Genomic DNA, 20,490 nt, shown 5'->3' with positions numbered 1-20,490 from the left:
AATAATGTGTACATGCGTTGCCAGTCTACAATCATAAGAATAATTTATTTTTGTATAAAGAAAAAGCAAAAAAAACAAAAAAACTCTACAAAATAATTTTTAGGTGGTTAAAGAAAAGAGAAGGTGTTTTTGAGACTTGAAGTGTGCTATGTCAGATGTTAATTAGCTAGACCTACTTTATACGGGTACTTCCACCAACTAATGGCCAGTGCTTGAGGAAAGGGTCCGAAGAGACTTAATTTGTTGGCGGAAACTTACGACCAGCATTCGGCGCTAAAGGCGACCGCTTCGTTGAGCGACGTTTTCTATACAAAAGTTATCAACTATGATAATGGGATGCCGGACGGCCGTGAGGCATTTTTACGAAATGACGGGTGATTTTGTGTTTCCCTTGAGAGGATGATACGCCTTGATCCCACAACAAGCACACCGGACACATTTCTTCAAGACAATGTGACAGCTCTCCATATGGTGTGATAATTTACAATTTAGTTTATGCAACTAAAACCAAATATTAAATTTCATTGATATTTTTGCTGTAGGCTAATCAGAAGCAAGAAAGCGGTAAATTTTATGTTGTTATGTTAGTAATGATTTAAGGTATTTGTGTATTAGCTTAACCTATATTGTAGCTCTCTTTAATATCGTTAAAGACAATAACATATTTTGAGAATGTGGGGTAGAATCAGTGTAGATACGTTGTTGGTTATTTGTTTATTTGCGTATAAACTCTTTTGGTTCCATCAACGGCAATGCATCTGACAGCTTCTTATAAGCCGGCTGGTATGATCTGGACTCGTATTCTTAATATGCCATATATTAAAGGAGCTAAATCTCTATTCTTTTACACATAGAAATTGATACAAATGGGTCGCAACGCATATAATAATATAATATGAATGTATATAAACTGATTTACATTCAATCGTTTCTGTTTTCACTTAATTTCTAATACACGAAGAGTCTGAATTGAATGGCAGTCTTTGGCGTCTGGTTATTCCAATCTACATCGATAGTATTCTCCTGTGGGGTATGTTTAGCCTCGTTCATCAAGTCGCTTCATTACAAATGGCGCATAAAAGCATTCTGGCGCCCGATTCGTGTGCCAGTTTTAAAATTTCCATTTTGTCTTAAATATGGGATATCAGAAGTCTATCTTTACAGGGCAATTTAACAACATCAGTATTGATTTAAAGGTACATTCCCGCATACAAACTTTGTGATTTGATATATTTGGACTAAAACCATATTCAAAGTAACCAATCTATCAAAAATTTGCCCCAATTCCCTCTCAATACCTATATCAATAAGTAAGCTGTTGTTAGACGCAATGTCTGTCAATTTAGCTTCATTGTTGGAGGGTCCATTTTTCAGAATGTATTATCATTACTTACTGTACATTTACCCATGGACCTTATTCCATGATTTACCATACATATTGAGGCCTAAGTAAATTCTTAATTATTTCTGTCAACTTCTTTTTCTGCCGTTTATTTGCAGAGTCGTTTGTACGTCGACACCCCACAATGTTCCCCAAACCGCCTAACCATTTTATCAAGCAATAACAACCGCTTCCTCACTTAAGGTGGCACACAATAAGCTGGCAGATAACAGTCGAGTTACCCCGACAATTTTGCCCAGTGCTTGCCCCATTGGCGTTTTTCGGGTAATCCAGTATTTATCTAGTAAGATTGGGTGTCTATACTTTCCATATATACCAAATTTGACATACTTTTATTGGATAGAACCACCTGGTAAATACTTTTCTGGGAAAGTTTCTTTAAATTGACCAATAAGTCGTGTTTGCAATGTGAAGACTGTAGATGATATTGTGTAATAGACTTGCCTCCTTTCAAGGAGTTTCAAGAATAAAATATATGTAAAATGTCTTTAAAACTCATAACTATCGATGTTTCGGCAAACTGACAAAAACACGGTAGGGTAGGGGGCAACTGACAACAACCAGAAAGTTATACTTATAATAATATGATTTATTTACAATGAGAGAAACTATAACAACTAGATACTGAACATCTGTATTATTACCAGTATTTATAAAGCACCACTTTATCAATTCTAATACTATTTCTATTAGGAAATAAATAGTTTTTACATGAATCCCAATCTAATTATATACAGAGAGATCAATTTGGCATAATTATGAAAATTCTGATAAATGTTGGAAATCCAAATAACCTCCTGTTATAATATTTAATAAATTCAAAGACAAGCATTACAGTAATGTATGGTGTATTTTGTAAGTTCTAAGAAATAGATCAGGAGCTGTTTTGGAACACCAAAAATGGGCTAATTTATTACAGAAAACTTGATGATATTCAATTACAAAACAGATTTAAATTTAATTTTTTTAAATGTTTATGGTTTTAAAAGTATGTATTTACCATTTAGTCTAAATTTTCAGGCTTCAGTTTGTAAACTGAAAACAAAATCTTTGTGATCTTCACATTTAGTAAGGATGTCTAAATGATTTATCGTAAGAAAAATAAACGTCTTAAAGGTAAAAAAAAAGAAAAAAAAAAGAGTACATTTTTATGTACATGATAAATCTCTTAAAGAACAGTTTTTTTTTTTACATATTTGATAGAAATGAAGAAAACCTTGTAAGGATGCTATGAAATAAATGATGATGAGGATGATATTTATGTAAGATATGATGAAAATATATTTATAAACAATATGTACACAATAAATGCATTGAATGATAAGGCAACATGATTTAATAACAAAGATTAATCTTTCGGCTTTTTGTACAACGATTAATCTTTAAACTGATATCTATATTCAAGCTCCCGTCTTCATTAGCCCAGTCAGAGCAGAACAGTCTGGAGTGCTGGTGTTTTAAAAAAAACCCAACACACTATAACATAGTTTGTTTTGATTTATAAAATACTTGCGCAAGCCAGTAACAAATATTCCAGCACTTGTTTTCATAGATTGTTAAATTTACCATTTGAAGACACTATTATGTTATAATACTTTAAATACAAACAACTAAATCAAGTATATTTAAACTAATTGTATTCTCTGAGGTGCTCGGGGCCGTGGATGGTTGATCCGTCTGGGCACTGGACTATCAACTAGAATGCTCATGGTTCAAATACATAAAAATGAAAATTACCAGAGGTTACATAATCTTAAAATCTATTTCAGTCATTTTAAGGGCCTTATTCCTGAGAACTACCAATCCATTTCAATTGATTGTAACTTAACAATCATCAATTGGACAAAACTGTGAGCTGCGGTTCTTAAAATGGTGGAGTTATCTCCCATTTTACAAGAACTGCTGAATCAATCATACGGCAGTACCAGTATGATATATTTACCACAGTGTATTGCTATATACCCAGTATATATTAGAACATTTATTACAAACTTGTCACAGGTCAAAACACTTAACATTATTTTAGTAAACTCAATAGTACAATAACAATATGCTATCAATATTTTTGGTCTGAGAGAATTTTTTTTTTCCTAAATCAGGAATGTGCTAATAAAATGTAAAGAGGTAAATAAAGGGTCAACAGTAATATGTTACGGTTAAAGAATCTACACTTATAAAAATAAACAGAGCATTCTAAAACTCAATAATAATGTCATGTCATGGTAGCTTTAATTATTATCAAAGAATATTTTCATTTGTACCTGAAATTTTCTCCCTTGAAACATAATCCTTTTTGTAAGAGAACCAACTATCTATTATCTGTTCAAACTCTGGGCATATTTCACTGATAAAGAATTATTTAAGGAGATTGGAATTATTTCAAGGCTCTTGGATGAAGGAATTTACAGGAATCAGGATTTCACATGGTTTGGGTTTTTTGGTCAATTCCGCGTTTAATACATAATGTCTTATATTTTCCAGGTGCTATTTGGTGTAACTGATGAAGAGGCATTTCGATATATTTTTTAGAAACACATTCATTGACGAGATTATTTAGTTCTTCAGCATTATAACCTAACAACATTTTCAGGTCACAAACAAACTTATACACAAATCTTTTCCCATGTACCTGAAGAAGAAACAAATAAAGAACTGTTATTTCAATAATACCAGTAAATTACAGGATAATGGTACTAACTACATACACTTAATGTTACAGAAAAAAACGTGTTATGAAAATAATGAGACTGGTGATAGGTCACAAACTCATTTATTTAAATTAAAGTATTAATTTCTTGTTTATATTAATTATTTGTATGCCAGTTTTAAACAAGCAAAACCTCTTTGACTTAGACTTAGAATAAAATATTGAATTTGGTTGAAGTGTTATTTCGATTAGTGATGGCTCAAGCTCCATAGGTTTAAAAGGTTATTTCAAAGACGAAGTGGTTTATATCTCAATACTACTGGCTTTATCTATACAACAATAAACTAACATCCGAGGTTGTATCAAAGATTTACTAATATCAACACTGGCTTTCTATACTCTTAAAATCATCAACAACAATAGATTAACATCCTACAATACAAATTCGGACTTACTTTTGCTATCATATCTCCATCATAGTAATATCTCAAAGCTCGGCTTAATTTTTCATAATTCATTGTTGGTTTATTTTTACGTTTACCCCACATCTGAGCTACCATTTCTGGGTTGATGAGTTTAAATTCCCCTTCGTCCCCGACCCATGAAATAATACTTCTACAATCTTTATCTGTTAATTGTTCAAGTAGAAACTGCCACAATTGTATCTGCCCATTATTTCCTAAAAGAATTAAAAATTTATTACAATGAAAAAACAGTATAAAGTAACAGAGGGCTACAAAATATCAAATAACCTGGGGAGGAAGGGTAACCCCTCTCAAAATGATCTTGGGTGGTCTAGAAAAATCAGTTTCCACTTAAAAGTACTTTAAAAGTACTTGGGAGGTGGGAACACCACTTTTTCCAACAATCTGGCGGGGAAAAGAAAAATTGTTGAGAGTGTATTGAAAAAGTGCTCATTTGTGCCCCCCAGGTAATTTAAAATAGAATAGCCCCGATCAGCTATTCTATCGTAAGTTATGGTATTTAATTGCTAAATGCTGCAATAACTGAGAACATCCTTAATCTGTCTTTTCACGTATATAATAACATACTAATTGTATCTATATATATACATGTAGAAAATGAAACATACCCCTACCTGTTCTGTTGCCCGGAGATAACCTCTCATCTCCGGTTATACGAGGCGAACGAGATCTCTGATGCTTAGTAACACTCTTTATCCTGCCTAAAAATTAAAGCATGATTGCTAAACTAAACGACTATAAAGTTTTTAACTCCAATCTAACTGAACTGATCTTTTAAATTTGTTTGTTCGTTTTATATCTCTTGTAAATAAGTTTGTAATCAATGCATATAGATAAAAATTTTAATTAACAATTATTAATGAGGACATTTAAAGTGGACATTAATATTAATAAGCAATTAATTCCACACTAACAGTTGCTAAAGACTTAGAAAGCCTGATTACCCCCCTTTAACTATGTGCTCTTTCTATCCTCAAATCAAATCTTTAATTCAAGATATGGACAATATTGGCATATATTTTTTAAAAAAAAATCATTTTCAAGACAAAGAATGACAAATATAACAAATATAAGAATGGAATAACGCAATTTTCTGTTCAGCCTCACAGGTACGACCCAGGTCATAAGAAGAAGCAATAAACATGTAAATATTTTATTTACCTTCATTATCAGTGGTAGATACTGTTATTGTTGTTATAGCATGTGGTGTTGGTTGTTGCATTACAGCTGAAGAAGAATACAAACTATTTGTTATAAATTGAATGCATATCCAATGGCAACTTGTATAATTAAATTGTGCTAGGGGAAATAAGCGTTTCACAGAATGGATGATAACAATTTTTGTCTTTAGAGCCATTCATATGATGCTACAAATTGAAACAATGTAGACAAGAATGGATGGACTTGCTAGGGGAAACTACACCATTTAAATGTGGGCATATAAAAAGACATTTAGCCCCCCACCCGTTTACCTTGATAGTGACATATTTTATAAGAGGCTTTGTTTATATTAAGGTTTATTGTTACCCAGTCTAATCTTGTGAAATTTTTAGTTAAATAATTTCAAAATACGAAAAAAGTATATTTGCTTCACTTACCAACAAATTTACATTTTCTCAATAATTCTAAATGAGTCCAGAAGACATCGTTTGGATCAGAAGGCACATATTTTACAAAATCTGCATGAGTCATTTCAGCCAATTGTTTTCCTGTCATATTAAATGTGTCTGGATTGACGTCGTGTAATCCAAATTCTTTAAGAGCCCATTGTATCCAATGTTTAACATGAACTTCATTCCATTGCATTGGGTCTAGAAAAACAAAAATTTCTTGTTTAAATCATGCCTACATGAACAAATAGTTTGAACTATATTGTGTTTTGTGGGCTTGATTTATTGATTTATTGAAAATATTAAGGAGAGATTTCGCTAACCAAGATGAATCAGATTTGTTCCTGGTGTTGGCCGAGAAAGTTCCTCAGAATTTTCCACTTTGGCACTTTAAATCGATACACAAGTCATAAAAGAAATATGCTGCATCTGGCTACACGCATCATACATGTATATCAATTCAAGTGTATTAAACTGATTCAGATGAAAATACTGATTTACAGGTCTAGATTATCTTGCCAAATTTTAAACACTGGTGTAGACTCTGACAAAAATAGTATTTATTACACTACTACTAACCAAATGGTATCTTCAGTCTTTCTTGTTCTTTTCTGAAATTTTGATCTACAATCCACCTTGTAACATTCTCACTCTCTTCAGGTAAAGGAATAACAACCTTAGTGGAATTAGGCACCGCTGGAACGGGTGCTTGTTGAATAGCTTGTTGTAATGTGGTAGCAAGTGTAGCTGAAATTAAAAAAAAATATATAATTTAATCTCCAAACAACACTTACAACTTATATTTTGTTCGGGTATGGTAGTCTATCTCAAAGGGAGGTAACTCCATTATAACATCTCAATAAAAGTATAAAACAAAATACACTCACTGGCAGGTGCCTCTTCAATTTGCTCTTCAACTTCATCTGCTGTTTTCAAAATATCAACGATATTAATCTTCGGACTTACTCCTGAAAACGAGGCACACAATCAATGTTAGGTTGTAAAAAAAAAAGATCACAAAATTGGTCATGCACAAAGATGCCTTCCTGTGTACAAACCGTGTGATTTGGTATCTTTTGATTTAAAAGTGTGTTTTTAATCCCTCTCAAAACATTTTAATTGGAAGGAAAGTACTCAAATCTATTTTAAGCAATCTTGTTTGGTACATGATATGACTGGGGGACAATCTACTTTTGGCTTGTATTAGTCATTAGTCGGCAGTCGCTGTATATACCCTAAATATCAAAAGCTAAGTAAATTCTTGAAGTATCATATGTCAACTTGGCAGAGTCTACTGGACGTTAAATTCTCCCAATGTTCTCACAACCACTAACCATTAGATCAACACTTGAGAAGACATGATGTCAGTTAAGGACACCCTTCAATTTTGTCTTGTATGGGTGTTTTTTTAGGGAATCCAGTATTTTTCTAATTGAATTGGGTGTCTCTACTTTCCATATATATATACCAAAATTGACATACTTTTATTCAAAATAACACCCAATAAATACTTCCATGAGAATGTATCTTTCATGCATTACATAAAGATGACTATCTTAATCATTCCCGGAGTACTGAAATGACAAATCAATCATTTAGATCCTATTATGCCATGCAAATGAAGAAAGTCATATTATACCTGGCTGAGATTTAACCTCTAAATTAATCTGTACCATTCCTTCTCCCTGTACACATTGTTCTACTAAACTCTTATCTTGATCCAACTACAAAAACAAATATATCAAAATGAAATGAAATAACATGAAATGGGGTTTACCGTCCTACTGTTCTGTCCTAAAAATATTATATCTTCTAAATAAATATAAAAAAAACACCTAGGCCTAGACCTATTTCACCTGGTAAAATCTTAAGTTTAATCAAATCTTTATGTGTTATTATGTTTTGAGAGATGGTAATAAGCCAAAAGTCAAATTTAAAATTAGTAAACAAATCATCTTCCGTTTAATTTTTCAAAACATCAATTTAAAGACATACAATATGTAGATTGACATGCCACTACATTGTACTATAAATCAAAATACCATCAAATCAACCAAATTAAATACTTATCTTTGTTGAATTTTATTTTTAAGTAATAGTTAAATTTGTAATGTAATCACTTTTAGTACAACAAGTATTTAATTTTTGGCATAATTTCTAATTTTTTCAAAAGTAAATGGATTTGATATATCTTAGTTCTACAGAGAACTTAACATACTTTTCCCAAAAAACATTGTGCTGTTAATCAATTAAGTAGAACCTGGTCTTTTCAAAACTGTGGAAATGAAGAATACATATATATCTGCAAAATGAGCCTGGGGAACATATATAGAAAGAAGAGCAGGGTTTACAAAAAAGTAAAGTAATAATACTATACTGAGCAGAAGCTGAAAAAATAACAATTTCCCATGTCCTTCAAACAAATAATATTTTATTGTTATAAATTATGATGGACTTACAGGTACAGAATCTTGTAAATAAAATTCATGGTCTGCTAGTGAACACTGAAGTCTAACTTCTAATAATCTCTTTAATGTCATTAATGGTTCAGCTATGTCCATATGTTGAATGATGAGGTTTTGATAGCTTGGTGCGGGCTGCTGATGGATGACCTCTTCAGCATAAACAACTCTGTAAAAAATCAAAAGAAAAATAAGTGACCCTGTGTGAAGTATCCTAACCATTGAAGACCAAAGTCCTGTATTTTATCAGGACAATCAAAAACTTCTTCTGAAATTAACATTTAAAGAAGCTAAATCGCTAACATTTGGGACCTAGAAATTGACAAAAGTGGGTCGCAACGCATATAATACTGTAATATGAATGTATATAAACTGATTTACATTCAATGGTTTCCGTTTTTACTCCAGTTTCAAATCAGTTATGTTTGGCGAAATAAGCCAGCAGTCTCAAGCGAGTGCAAATTTCTAGAGTCTGGTTATTCCAGTCTACATACGCCGTTTGATTTGGTGCAATGTGTTTAGCCTCGTCCCTCGAGTCTCTTGATACATCTGGGGCTGAAATGTTTATTTTGTCTTAAATATTGGATATCAAAAGCCCATCTTTTTCCGGTAAGATCACAACATGAATGTTGATTTAATTTGACAAATAAATCGTGTTTTCAATGTTGAAGATTTTGGATAATATTGAGTTAGAGACTTAGCTCCTTTAAATTTAATTTTTATAGATGTTCAAGCATACATGTAATTATGTATCATTAAAAAAAAACCCCCAAAAACCCCAAAACCTTGAGTTTAATAATAATAATCAAATTGAAAGCATATTTCCAATTTTTTTTTTTTTTTAAAAAAGAGCAAAATATTATTCTTACCCTTCCTCAAGACAAACTTCCTCAGTTCTTGGCCGCTTTTCATCCTGAACAATTTCTAATTGACCTTCTAAAGTGTCAATTTGATCTGAAGTGTCTTCCTCATGCACCGCTGGTGAAGCCGCCCGCTTCATTTCTACAAAAAAATATATATAATAAATGGTATGCTGGATATGGTTGAGCAACCAGGCAAATAACCTCACAGGATTTGAACATGTAATGTATGACTTTTCCTGGTAGTGAGGTCATGTATCATGTACTGTGATTAATAGAATATTATTATACAGAAAATGATCAAGAATATTTACGTTATGCATTCGTTTTCATTATTTTCTTTTAGATATCTTTTCTGGGCAAATCATATTCACTAACAGACTATACATACAGTGGTGTAGGATAGGCTAGTAGCTTACAGTACTTATATTAGGACTAGTACACTACAGACAGTACACAACACAAATAGATGAAATAGGCCTATTATTAGTATTAAAAGATAATGTAATTTGTGTTTCTAGGCCTAGATAAGTAAACAATCAATCACATTCTTATTAATATCATACTACCAACTAGCTATGTTCAATACGTTCAACAATTCTTGGTTGATATTATGAGTTTAAAGGAATTACCTAATGTCGACAAGCCTACAAGTACAACAAAAAGAAGTTGATAAAATAAGGTCAGGTATAAAATGGCGGCTGTGGAGAAATAAAGAACTGGTGGCGAATGGGGCCATATTCAATCTTTGAAATTTCATATCTGAAAAGTAGGGGTATTGGCATAAATGTTATTGTGGAATCAAAACGGATGTGCCAGACTCTAATAAGGAAAAGGAAATAGATGTCTGCTCAGAGATATGTTTACAAGAAAACTTCCGGCGCCAGACCCACGTTCAACATCCTGTTCAATCAAACGAAACATTCTGACCCAGTTCTTCAAATTTTCTCTTTGGTCACCATTTTAACTGTACGGAACCGATAAAATATATAACCCTTTACCTATTAAATACATATACGTACCTAATTAATGTGTATTTTAGACGCAAAATGAAATGTTTTTAGTCTATTTTCAACCGGAAACCTGTTAAAACGGAAATCGGCCGTACGGCGCAAAAATACCAAGAATAAGATGATATCACGTGATGAATAACTTAGCAAAATACTCGTTCTCGTTTTATCACGTCTTAAGTCTCGTCCTCGAGAGTTAGTGCATTAAAGCAGAACATCAAGGTTGTTATTTCATTTTACTCAAATATAATTTATTAGACACTATTACTAACTGTATATTCTAGATAGATTGAGGGCTTAAATGTCAGCAAATGTCTATTGTCAGCTTTCAAGCTGCCATGATGATGATCTAATGTTGTTTCCATTTTTGTTTCTTTTGTAATAAAATTTTCGGATCGGTAGGCCGATAAAAAATGCATCATAATGCCATAATGGCACATGTCTGCATGTCATAATCGGTAGCTCCAAAAATTCCCAATTTCAGTCAGTGAGCTTAATCAACGTGAAATATGAGGGAATGGCATGAAATTATGATGTCTATAAGCTTGATTCTGACAGACCATGCAGCGTTTCTCTGAACACAACAGCAAGTCACGAATTTAAATTAAAATAGTACTACCGGTAACCAATATACTAGAGTAGACTCTCAGTAGAGGTCTGCTAAAGTCCGTGGATAGGTGGCAGAGGGACGGGGAGCTTAATATTGTAATGTGAAAATTGGACACTCGCCATAAGTGCTACATGTAATTGTAATATGGGAAATCTGAACAGTCAAAGTCAATACAGATGTGGGGATCCTCGAGGGATTTGTTAAGTTTCCCAAAGCGAAGTCCACTAGCAAAAAAGGTTTTGGAACTACCAAAACTAAATTACCGCTGACGTTCCAAGCTACTGTAATATCAGTGTGCCACAACAACTGGTAGAGGTTGGCCGAGAAAGTTCATTGTGAATTTCCAGCGTGGTTTCCCCTTGTCAGTGATGCAGGATGGAGGGCCTGACCAAGACATTTTCTTTATCAAACGCTTCTAATAGCCTATATGAGCATAAATGCAATGGGTCAAATAGCCAAATAGGTGTAATAAATAAATAAAAGGCTGACAAATTTGGCAGGAGATGCATGTAAATTAAAGAAACCAGGACCAAAAATGAGAAACTGATTTTGGATTTAGTCATACAGCTTAATGATCATACCAATTTGCATCAAATGTACAATGTTTGTTTCAGATGGTACTAACAAGGGTTTTGTCATCAGTAGGTACATCTAGACATGTTCTTATTCAACAAGCCAAGCGAAACATTGGAGTTTCTGCAGTAGCGTTACAGAAAGCAAAGTTAGACCCAATTCAGCAAATGTTTGTTGATAAAATTAGGGAATATGCACAGAAAAGCAAGTAAGTAGAAAACAGATCAAAAGTATCACAGATCATAAGGTCTGTCATTGAGTCAAGCCACATGGTTTTGATCACATACCTATGTGACAAGGAGAGAGGGTTGCCTGTCTGTCTAATCTCGTTGATTTTCGCCAGGTCTTGTTTCCTCACACTGCTAAAGACTCCTACACATAAGCGAATTATTGAAATAAAGTTGTATCTTCTGTTGATTGGGTATTGAACCCCACTTCTCTCTCCTCTCATTGCATGACACCTTTTATTCATACATTATGTATGTCGCTGTGAACATCAATACAAAAGACCAAGTTTATGAAATAATTGAGTGCAAGACATTAGTGAAAGAGCAACTAAATATGCTAATATGGAATTTCTTTATATCACTGGACACTCACTTCTTTTCGACACAATTTTATAATTTTATTTACAGAGCAAGTGGTGGAAAATTAGTAGACGCTACACCAGAATCTGAACAAGCCCTAAAAGAAAGTTTAGCAAAGTTGGAGACAGTTTATAATGCTAAAGGACAAGATATGACCAAATTCCCTGCTTTTAACTTTACAGGTATGTGTTCATTTAATGGACGGGTCTGTCAAAGTTGTTTGAAAACGAACAGGATAATTTATCCATTCAAATACCATCCAATCCTTTGTCATTGTTATTAGAAACTGAAGGAATACTTTAATTATTTCAATAACAGGGAGTTATTTCCCAGAATTTTTTTTATTAAAATTGGTCATGCTATATCAGTTTTAGCAGTGGACTAATGTTTTGTTGCCTGGCAGCTCTTTGGGAATTGAAAAATGTTGCTTAATAGGATTGACTAAAATCAGGACTTTCGGGACAATGAAATTGAACTCATATAAAGTGTGTTTTAAGACTTCCTTAGTAATTTTGTTCTCTCCTAATTTATAACCATACCAATAACCATTCCAGTGTACGATTCAATTGACTGATAGGAACAAAAATCACCCAAATGTAAAACCATTAATAAGATGCATGTTGACAACTGTTTAAGATAAGGATATGTATGTGAAGCATATCTTTGCCCCTGAAAGAAGTTATTTCTCTTACTTACTTTAATGTTTGTACAGTAAACCTTGCATAAGTCGGATTCGTATAAGTCGGATCTTCGCTCAACTCGGATAAAATCGTTTGGACCCTTTGATCCTGCACGTTTTTATTATTAAATGTCTGCATGTAACTCGGATTTCCTATGTTAGATCTTTGCTCAACTCGGATCCAAATGTTCGGTCCATTTGATCTAATTCGGGCTTTTTTCCTTCGCCTAAGTCGGATCGGCAGTATGTTCAGAATTTGACTACGTCAGTTTCCTACCGATGGCTAAAATGCGGTTAGGTATTCCCTGCACAGAGCCCCAAAATACTTTTCTCTGTCATTTTGCCTCGAATCCTATTTGACGCGATGCAATAATAGAATTTTCCATGTCAACAACAGACAATAAGAGACATGATAATTTCATGGGCATTATAATCCATGTACATGGATTGAATGCATGCTGTACGAGACGGGGAAGTTGGCTGTGCCTTTTTACTAGTGTTAAACTGTCAATGTAATTTTAATAAAATACCGTTTTATAAAGAAGAAAACAATGCTCCAACAATATAATCAAAAGATTCCCTTATGCTATGGACAGACGAGCGTATTTTTCTGCCTGAACAGGCACACGTAGCGATTGTCTCAAGAGCGTACGCCACTCTGTGAGTAATTATGTCGATCACATGACTTGTACAAAATGGCAGCCATTTTGAGATCATGTGATATCAACGATCTCGATGATTTGCTTATAAGAATGAATTGCCCGACAATATACGCTCGACACGGGCACACGAGCGAATTTAATCGCCGGCGAAAAATATTCGGCTAAAAATATCTAACATGCTAGATACGAGCGATTGATCGGGCGAATGGTTCGCCGAGCAGAATCGTCGTCGCCCAGAAGGGGCACACGGGCGTATTTTTCGAGCGATTTTAAAAATCGCCGCGATCTGGCGAAAAAATACGCTCGTCTGTTCCCCACTTTAGAAATTCCTCCAGTATAAATTAATTTTAAATCCAGTTGTAATTTATTATTGAATTCACAATCAGAATGTGCCGTAGCAGTCAGGAGGATCTTTTATTCGCCCCCCCCCTCGGAATATGTTGCCGCCCTTTTAAATGTCAAGTGGTTTTTTTCTATATGTACCGTCTTCTGTTGTTGTTTTTCGTCAATATGATTATCGCTATATGTTAAAATATTATGCACGGAAATTGTTGTACTAGTGAATTGTAATCTATTGCCGGACAATGGATTTTTAATTAGCAATTAAAGCTGTAGGGGTATGTCAGAACACGGGAATGTCAATAATATACAATCAGCTATTCTGTGTTTTTCGTCAATATGATTATCGCTATATATGTTAAAATATTATGCACGGGAATTGTTGTACTAGTGAATTGTAATCTATTGCCGGACAATGGATTTTTAATTAGCAGTTAAAACTGTAGGGGTATGTCAGAACACGGGAATGTCAATAATATACAATCAGCTATTCTGTGTTCACGCATCATTTTATAATTTACTTAACAAACAACAAACAATCACAAGAAAAAAACCTCGGAACGCAGTACAGACATTGACATTATAGAATTTTATCCGGCATCCGATTAATCGGCACTACTTTGAATCAGTTATTATCCGGCTCTTGCAGTTTATTTCTAATCGGGCTAAGATTGAATTTCGGTCTTCGGCTAACTCGGATCTTCGCTTAACTCGGATAAAATTGGTCAGTCCACTTAGCTCCGACTTATGCCAAGTTTACTGTATTTAAAAGTAGAGAAAAAACCTGAATTTTGACATACAGTATTGTTTAGCATAAATTTATTCCTTTATATTTATTTTTATTGCAGACCCTGAATTGGATCCAATTGGTATGTCCAAGGAATAACCTATGACTTTAGAATAAGAAAATTATAAACCATATTTTAAATAACATACGTCTAGATTAATTTAAACATTTATTAAACAATTGTTTTCGTGTCATCAACAAATTGCTCTTGTAAATATAGATTTCTGAAGTAAATGCGTGACAAATCTTAACATGCTTTTGTTTATACTCCTACAATCTGTATGTATATTGTCATCACTTGCAACTGTCTGTACGTCCAACTCTTTTTGTGCTCTACACAAGCCAGTTATTGTCTGATTATTTTTAACTTCACAGGGATTGTTCATTTGAAATGTTTTTCCAATTTTGCACTGACTGGGCTAATGAAGACGGGCATAGACCATACAGTGTGCTATGAGGAAAATTTGGCCATGGCAGCAGCACTACGACCTACTCATAAATTCAATTCACTCTATTCAAATGGTTGCTTTTAAGCGGTGGACACACTAGCTGAATGATTCGGCCAAATCATTGGCGTCTAAATTTGCCTAGTGTGTCCACTGTCTTTCGGACAAATCAAACATTATATTCGCCTGGTGTGTCCGCTTTGTCAAATGTAGAATTTATTAGCCAATCACCACTCATCATCCATCCATCCATATCGAGAAGTCATGTGGTTGTTTGAAGCCATAGACTCCACCATGTTTAATCATGTGATGTGAAAGGTGATGCAATCGACTGGTGAATCGGGCAAGGCATTCGGCTAGTGTGTCCACCCATGCGGCCGAATTTTATTTGGCTAATGTGTCCACTGCTTAACAAACCAACATCCCAAAATGGTCATTGTTTGACTACTCCCAGTGGGTGTATCTGCCACGGTAGTTGCTCATTCATTAATAATTCAAGACAGTTTAAAAAAACAATAATTTTTATTTCTTTATTATTGGCATTGTTACCATTAAACAATGACTTTTTTTGATGAATTTTGCTTTTGACTTTTCATCATCTATGGGATCTACCAACTTTAACTTGAAACTGTATTTCTCTGGTACCGTTAGTGATAAATCATCCTGAAATATACAATATATCTTAATATAATGATAACTGCTTGGGAAATGTAGTATTCACATGGTAGGAAGGAAAATTTTGTCAGACATTTGCGTTTCTCGCAAGTTTTTCAAATCTCACATGGCAATGGTTATTTTAAGCTAACAAACGTGTACCATCAGAAGGACTAGGCACATTTTTCCTGTCAACTGCTCAGGGTTCTCTACACTGAAACCAAAAACGTATTAGTCCAGATTCCAGTACCTACCCACTTGATTCTTAAGTCCCTAATATACAAGAATAAAAGTGAAATATAAAGTAATTTCAAACATCTATTGCAGAGTTATCTCTCCATTCACATTTTGATTGGGATAGGGCTAGATCTATTTGTTAAGGACACCTCAATTTTCGTCAAGGTCGCTGCGATGTAAATAAGGTAAGGGTTAGAGATTGGATGTAAGCATTAGGACTACGTCCAGGGTTAGGATTAGTCCTGTTTACATCTTGTGACCTTTGACCAAACTTGAAATTGGCCTCATCAAATAGATCTAACCTTGAGATAGAGTTAACTTGCCCAGTGGGACTTGTTGACAGAATAATTTTAGAGCTAGTCCTTAATTTTAAATAGTGTGCTTCCTTATAAATCAACCCAATGAAAAGGTTTTGCCAAGATTTTAAAAACTCTTATCATAACTGCTAAATCTGGAAACAAAGACAATTGCAATAGTAAAGCCTATCATGGAAAATCTCACAAAGTAATAAGTAGTGTGTTTAGAAGACATTGTTGACAGACCCATGTGAGAATATCCACAGTAAATTTGTCTTAAATACAAATAAAAAATAACTGGATGTACATGTACCTCTGAAATATCCAATTCACATTCACTAACACTAGTCACCTTGGGTAAAAAGATTTTTACACAACACATTCCATGATTTTTGTCATTCCAAGACTTTTCTATTTCATACTTCGGTGTTTCAATACCGCCTTTGTCATCTCCGCCAATTTCTTTTATCAGGCCTGGTTTTGACTTTATAGCATCTGGAAGAATAATTTTGGGTTCCTTTTCGGGGGACGATGCTGTAGGTGTAACGTCTTCTACTGCTATCGTAGCTAATTGTTCAAGTAAAGATCCCTTAGAATCGGAAGACCCGCCTAATGGTCCAAACGTTTTTATCATCTCATCAAAATCCTCATTAAGTTTTTTATCACTATCAGATGTCTTTTTGGTGAAACTTTTTTGTAATTTTGGTAGAGACCCTTTGTATAGGTTGTCTTTAGGTAAAATTATGTAACTTCTTGAACATTTGACCGTGTTTAAATCCTCAATATAATCTAGAGCCAAGTTTACAAGTATGTCCTGATCTGCTAAGTTCTTCGCTTCTCTGCCAAATTCTTCCAATACTTTAGGATTAAAAGCAACAGAAAATATGGCATGCACTCCTGTAAATCACAAGATAAAAATTAAAATCTTTTAAAAACGATAAAACCGTAGCATCCAAAAATTAATAACCAAATAAAAATTGTATTATATATTATAACAATTGGAAATTAATTTTATTGACAGATGGTCCAGCAGACTAATTGCATAATATTTCGTTAGTTTGCAAGAAAATCATTAGTCTCAAAACTGAAATGAAAAATGAAATGAAATGGGGTTTAACACCCTACTGTTCAGCTCCTACTTGGCTAATGAAGATGGACATACACCATACAGTGTGCTATGAGGGAAATTTTGCCCAGGCAGTGGCACTATAGCCTACTCTTATATCAAATTTCAACTGCCAAGAGATCTTTCACGATCACGCCAATAGATACATGGGTTCTTGGTTTTTAATCCCATCCGAATGACTAGACAGCTGTCCTTGTCAGGCCCTCTGTTCTGCACCACTGACAAGGAGAAACAACTCTGGAAAATGTCAATGAACTTTCTCGGGCAAAACCGACCGCGAACCCTAGACTAATGAGTCTTACTCAATTAGGCTCCCTCGCTAATATGAATATCAATCTCGGCCAATGCAGGGATTGAACAAGTGACCTCCAGGCTAGCAAGCCAGCATCTTACCCACTTAGCTCCAGTCTCAAAACAGTAAAAAGACCAATGGACTAATGCTAATTTAGAACCCAGAGTTATATTTCTGGGCCCTGTTTCACGAAATTTTAACTAAAGATAAAATCCAAATTTTAGTAGATACTTCAATTTTGATTGGCTAAGCACTAAAATCAATCTAATATTATCCAATTAAATTTCTAAAATTTGGATTTTATCTTAGTTAAAATTTCGTGAAACAGGCCCCCGGTTACACCGTTTCTTAAATACTGCGGTAATGTAATCGTCTATAAACAAATGCACACATAGTATATTGTCAATATATCAGACAACTTACATGAAAGAGCTACAGGATGGAGATGGGATTTAACATCCACTGGACACAAAAACTATGTAATTTTGGGACTAACACTGGTACAAATTTATTTCAATAATTCGCTTGTCGCATACAAACTTGTGATATAACCAAGCCACTTGACTCTATGACAGCGTTATGATCTGAATTGCAAGTGTGTTGCGCATAGGGGTCTTTAGCAGCGGGAGGACCCGGAGAAACCCACAAGGCTGGACAGGCGACCCAACTCCTTGTCACGTACAACCAGGGAATCGAAAACATGCAGTGATAAATAAAAACTAATTTTGTGCATTTACCGTTATCATCTTTTTCCTTTTCTATACAACTGCCCATGGCTGGTACAGAGTCATCTGGTGTTTTAGGTACAGGTATTCGATGCCAACCAAAAAAGTTCACATACAGTGTCTCTTTTTGAGGAGCCTGATAGAACAAAAAGAACAAAGAGTAATATCTATAAACTAAAATGGAATTCCAATTATATTGAATCATGCAATCTCCAATCAGATTGTTGTATCTTGGAATTCAGATTTGCTTTATTCATGCAAGTTTATTAAAGAGGAGATCCATGTAGGTTCAGAGACATCAGTGAGTGTGGCACAAACCACAAGGTCCTTGGTTTTATCCCTGTGTTGGTCAAGAATGTTTCTGACAAAAAGAGCACTTAGTAGTTTGGATGGACAAATAGCAGATGTCCACCCATGGAATCATTGGTCAGTGTGCACATATAAAACACCCCTTGACAGTTGGAATTGGATTAAGAGTAGGTGAAAATTGATCTCATAGTATACGACTGATGGGTGTAGAAAAGTTAACCCCATCTTATTTATGAGAGAAAATGGCATTTTTTACATAAAATGTTTATAAGCCCAAGTCATGTACAATTACTAGGGCTACAGCCTACAGGTATTACAATATTCTTTCGATTTTGTTATCCTTAATGCTTTTAAATAAGAAAATAAAATGTTATAATTACCTTTATAACTGTCCGAATACACATGTGAGGTTTAGGTGGTGCCATTTCTTCTTTACCTTCCTTGATATGTCTTTCGATAAACTTTTTATAAGATGTTGGATCATTTGCTGCCATTTCATCCAACATTGTCCATATGTGCTGAGCTTGGTTTATCATTGATTTCTGATCAAAACTGGATGCAGCCATGGTAAGTTATTTGTTTCTGGGTGGAAATAAAATCATAATAAATTTTCCATCTATTTGGCATGTTAAAATAAAAATGTTTTAGAATCTTATTTTTTAAGACTCCTTACGCAAGTTCAAATAGGTTCAAACGCACAATTGTCAACACATATCATTACCATTTGTATTGAAATAAGTAATTCTATCACAAATAGTGAAGACTGGAACACTAAAATAGTTATAAAATAGTTTTTCTTTGTGGTAATGCGTTCTACATTTTCAAAGCCATGTTTCTTATAATGTGAAAGCCGCCATGACACAGGCCAGTTGAAATAAGTTCGGTAGGCGAGAAATTTCGCATAGCTGTTGGGTTTCATATCATTGTGCGGTAAGGCTTCACCTTTATTTCAATGAGAATTGGTTTATTATATTATGTTAAGCTATGTGCAGTACAGTTTTGGATCAGTTTATGTGTAAATTAAGGGAGCGATAGGCCAGTAACCTTTTTGTAGTCATTTGACTAAAAAACTTGCGCAAAGGAACTCCGTAGGATGAGCCACTAATGTGGCTGGAGTAAGGCGGAAGACATCAGTAGTGAAACCATTTCTATACTCTATCCAATGCTTTTGTTTGTCATGTCAAATCAAAAACGGTAACAACTTGCAAATATCTTCAAAGCGCAATAATTCCTTAGTAATACAATGAACTCTGTTATTAGGTCCATGGATCACACAGCCCATGCCATAGTAATGTGCAATGAAATAGAAAAAACTACTAAAACACAAAACTTGTCATCATTGAACAGGACAGGCCGACATGGCAAAAAAAAATTAAATTTGCATGATTGGAAATGTTAGTTGTTACTGTTGTGTGAGAAAATAACGGATGGTTTTATTTTGTTTTCTTGAACATTGTCATTGGACTGAACGGCATAAAGGTTTATCGATATACTTTTGTGTAACCATACTTACAACAACAGACGATAAATAATTCCATTAGTTATTCTGTGTTACCGAGAAATTTGGCGTCCTTAGTACCGGGTTGTTCCAAATTACGGATCACAAACCTAATTTTCCGAAATAAAAATTAATTGTTTGCAATATTTTATATCAAGTTGTTAGAAATATTAGATCACATAATTAAAATCATA

At 34.1% G+C, this 20,490-nt stretch overlaps 3 protein-coding genes across 5 annotated transcripts; 1 reads left to right on the top strand and 2 right to left on the bottom strand.

Moving 5' to 3' along the window:
* Positions 1 to 1,970: 1,970 nt before the first annotated feature.
* LOC126829543 (GA-binding protein alpha chain) lies at positions 1,971 to 10,624 on the bottom strand. Of its 3 annotated transcripts, none has more exons than XM_050559490.1 (11): positions 10,489 to 10,624; positions 9,476 to 9,608; positions 8,604 to 8,775; positions 7,784 to 7,868; positions 7,032 to 7,112; positions 6,724 to 6,891; positions 6,133 to 6,345; positions 5,696 to 5,761; positions 5,143 to 5,235; positions 4,505 to 4,728; positions 1,971 to 4,031 (listed from the first exon to the last, which is right to left on the bottom strand). In XM_050559490.1, exons 2-11 carry the CDS (start codon positions 9,604 to 9,606, stop codon positions 3,822 to 3,824), a joined length of 1,443 nt encoding a protein of 480 aa, XP_050415447.1. In that variant the 5' UTR covers positions 9,607 to 9,608; positions 10,489 to 10,624; the 3' UTR covers positions 1,971 to 3,821. The 3 variants fall into 3 exon arrangements, with proteins under 3 accessions (XP_050415447.1, XP_050415449.1, XP_050415448.1); XM_050559492.1 differs by having other exon boundaries at positions 5,149 to 5,235; XM_050559491.2 differs by lacking the exon at positions 10,489 to 10,624 and adding an exon at positions 10,099 to 10,381.
* LOC126829557 (ATP synthase-coupling factor 6, mitochondrial) lies at positions 10,570 to 14,964 on the top strand. The gene is made up of 4 exons (XM_050559506.2): positions 10,570 to 10,698; positions 11,701 to 11,867; positions 12,295 to 12,428; positions 14,775 to 14,964. Exons 2-4 carry the CDS (start codon positions 11,701 to 11,703, stop codon positions 14,810 to 14,812), a joined length of 339 nt encoding a protein of 112 aa, XP_050415463.1. The 5' UTR covers positions 10,570 to 10,698; the 3' UTR covers positions 14,813 to 14,964.
* A 66-nt stretch (positions 14,965 to 15,030) lies between these two features.
* LOC126829550 (PIH1 domain-containing protein 2) lies at positions 15,031 to 20,411 on the bottom strand. The gene is made up of 5 exons (XM_050559499.2): positions 20,312 to 20,411; positions 19,179 to 19,380; positions 18,502 to 18,625; positions 16,660 to 17,243; positions 15,031 to 15,822 (listed from the first exon to the last, which is right to left on the bottom strand). The coding sequence occupies exons 2-5, from the start codon at positions 19,362 to 19,364 to the stop codon at positions 15,682 to 15,684; spliced, it is 1,035 nt and encodes a 344-aa protein (XP_050415456.1). The 5' UTR covers positions 19,365 to 19,380; positions 20,312 to 20,411; the 3' UTR covers positions 15,031 to 15,681.
* Positions 20,412 to 20,490: the final 79 nt, after the last annotated feature.

Source organism: Patella vulgata, chromosome 8 (genome assembly GCF_932274485.2).
Source record: "Patella vulgata chromosome 8, xgPatVulg1.2, whole genome shotgun sequence".
NCBI classification, from domain to species: Eukaryota; Metazoa; Mollusca; class Gastropoda; family Patellidae; genus Patella; species Patella vulgata.
Note: the sequence above shows the minus strand (reverse complement) of the source record. Positions and strands in the feature narration are given on the sequence as shown.

Excerpts from the sequence above, each read along its gene's own strand:
- LOC126829543 (XM_050559490.1), bottom strand. The coding sequence starts at position 9,606 with ATGAAGCGGGCGGCTTCACCAGCGGTGCATGAGGAAGACACTTCAGAT. Across the intron at positions 7,113-7,783 it reads AGAGGTTAAATCTCAGCCAG|GAGTAAGTCCGAAGATTAAT; the intron begins GTATAATATGAC and ends CCTCGTTTTCAG. Across the intron at positions 4,032-4,504 it reads ATGGAGATATGATAGCAAAA|GTACATGGGAAAAGATTTGT; the intron begins GTAAGTCCGAAT and ends TTTCTTCTTCAG.
- LOC126829557 (XM_050559506.2), top strand. The coding sequence starts at position 11,701 with ATGGTACTAACAAGGGTTTTGTCATCAGTAGGTACATCTAGACATGTT. Across the intron at positions 11,868-12,294 it reads GAATATGCACAGAAAAGCAA|AGCAAGTGGTGGAAAATTAG; the intron begins GTAAGTAGAAAA and ends TTTTATTTACAG. Across the intron at positions 12,429-14,774 it reads CCCTGCTTTTAACTTTACAG|ACCCTGAATTGGATCCAATT; the intron begins GTATGTGTTCAT and ends TTTTTATTGCAG.
- LOC126829550 (XM_050559499.2), bottom strand. The coding sequence starts at position 19,364 with ATGGCTGCATCCAGTTTTGATCAGAAATCAATGATAAACCAAGCTCAG. Across the intron at positions 18,626-19,178 it reads GTATTCGGACAGTTATAAAG|GCTCCTCAAAAAGAGACACT; the intron begins GTAATTATAACA and ends TTGTTCTATCAG. Across the intron at positions 15,823-16,659 it reads GTGAATTGGATATTTCAGAG|GATGATTTATCACTAACGGT; the intron begins GTACATGTACAT and ends TGTATATTTCAG.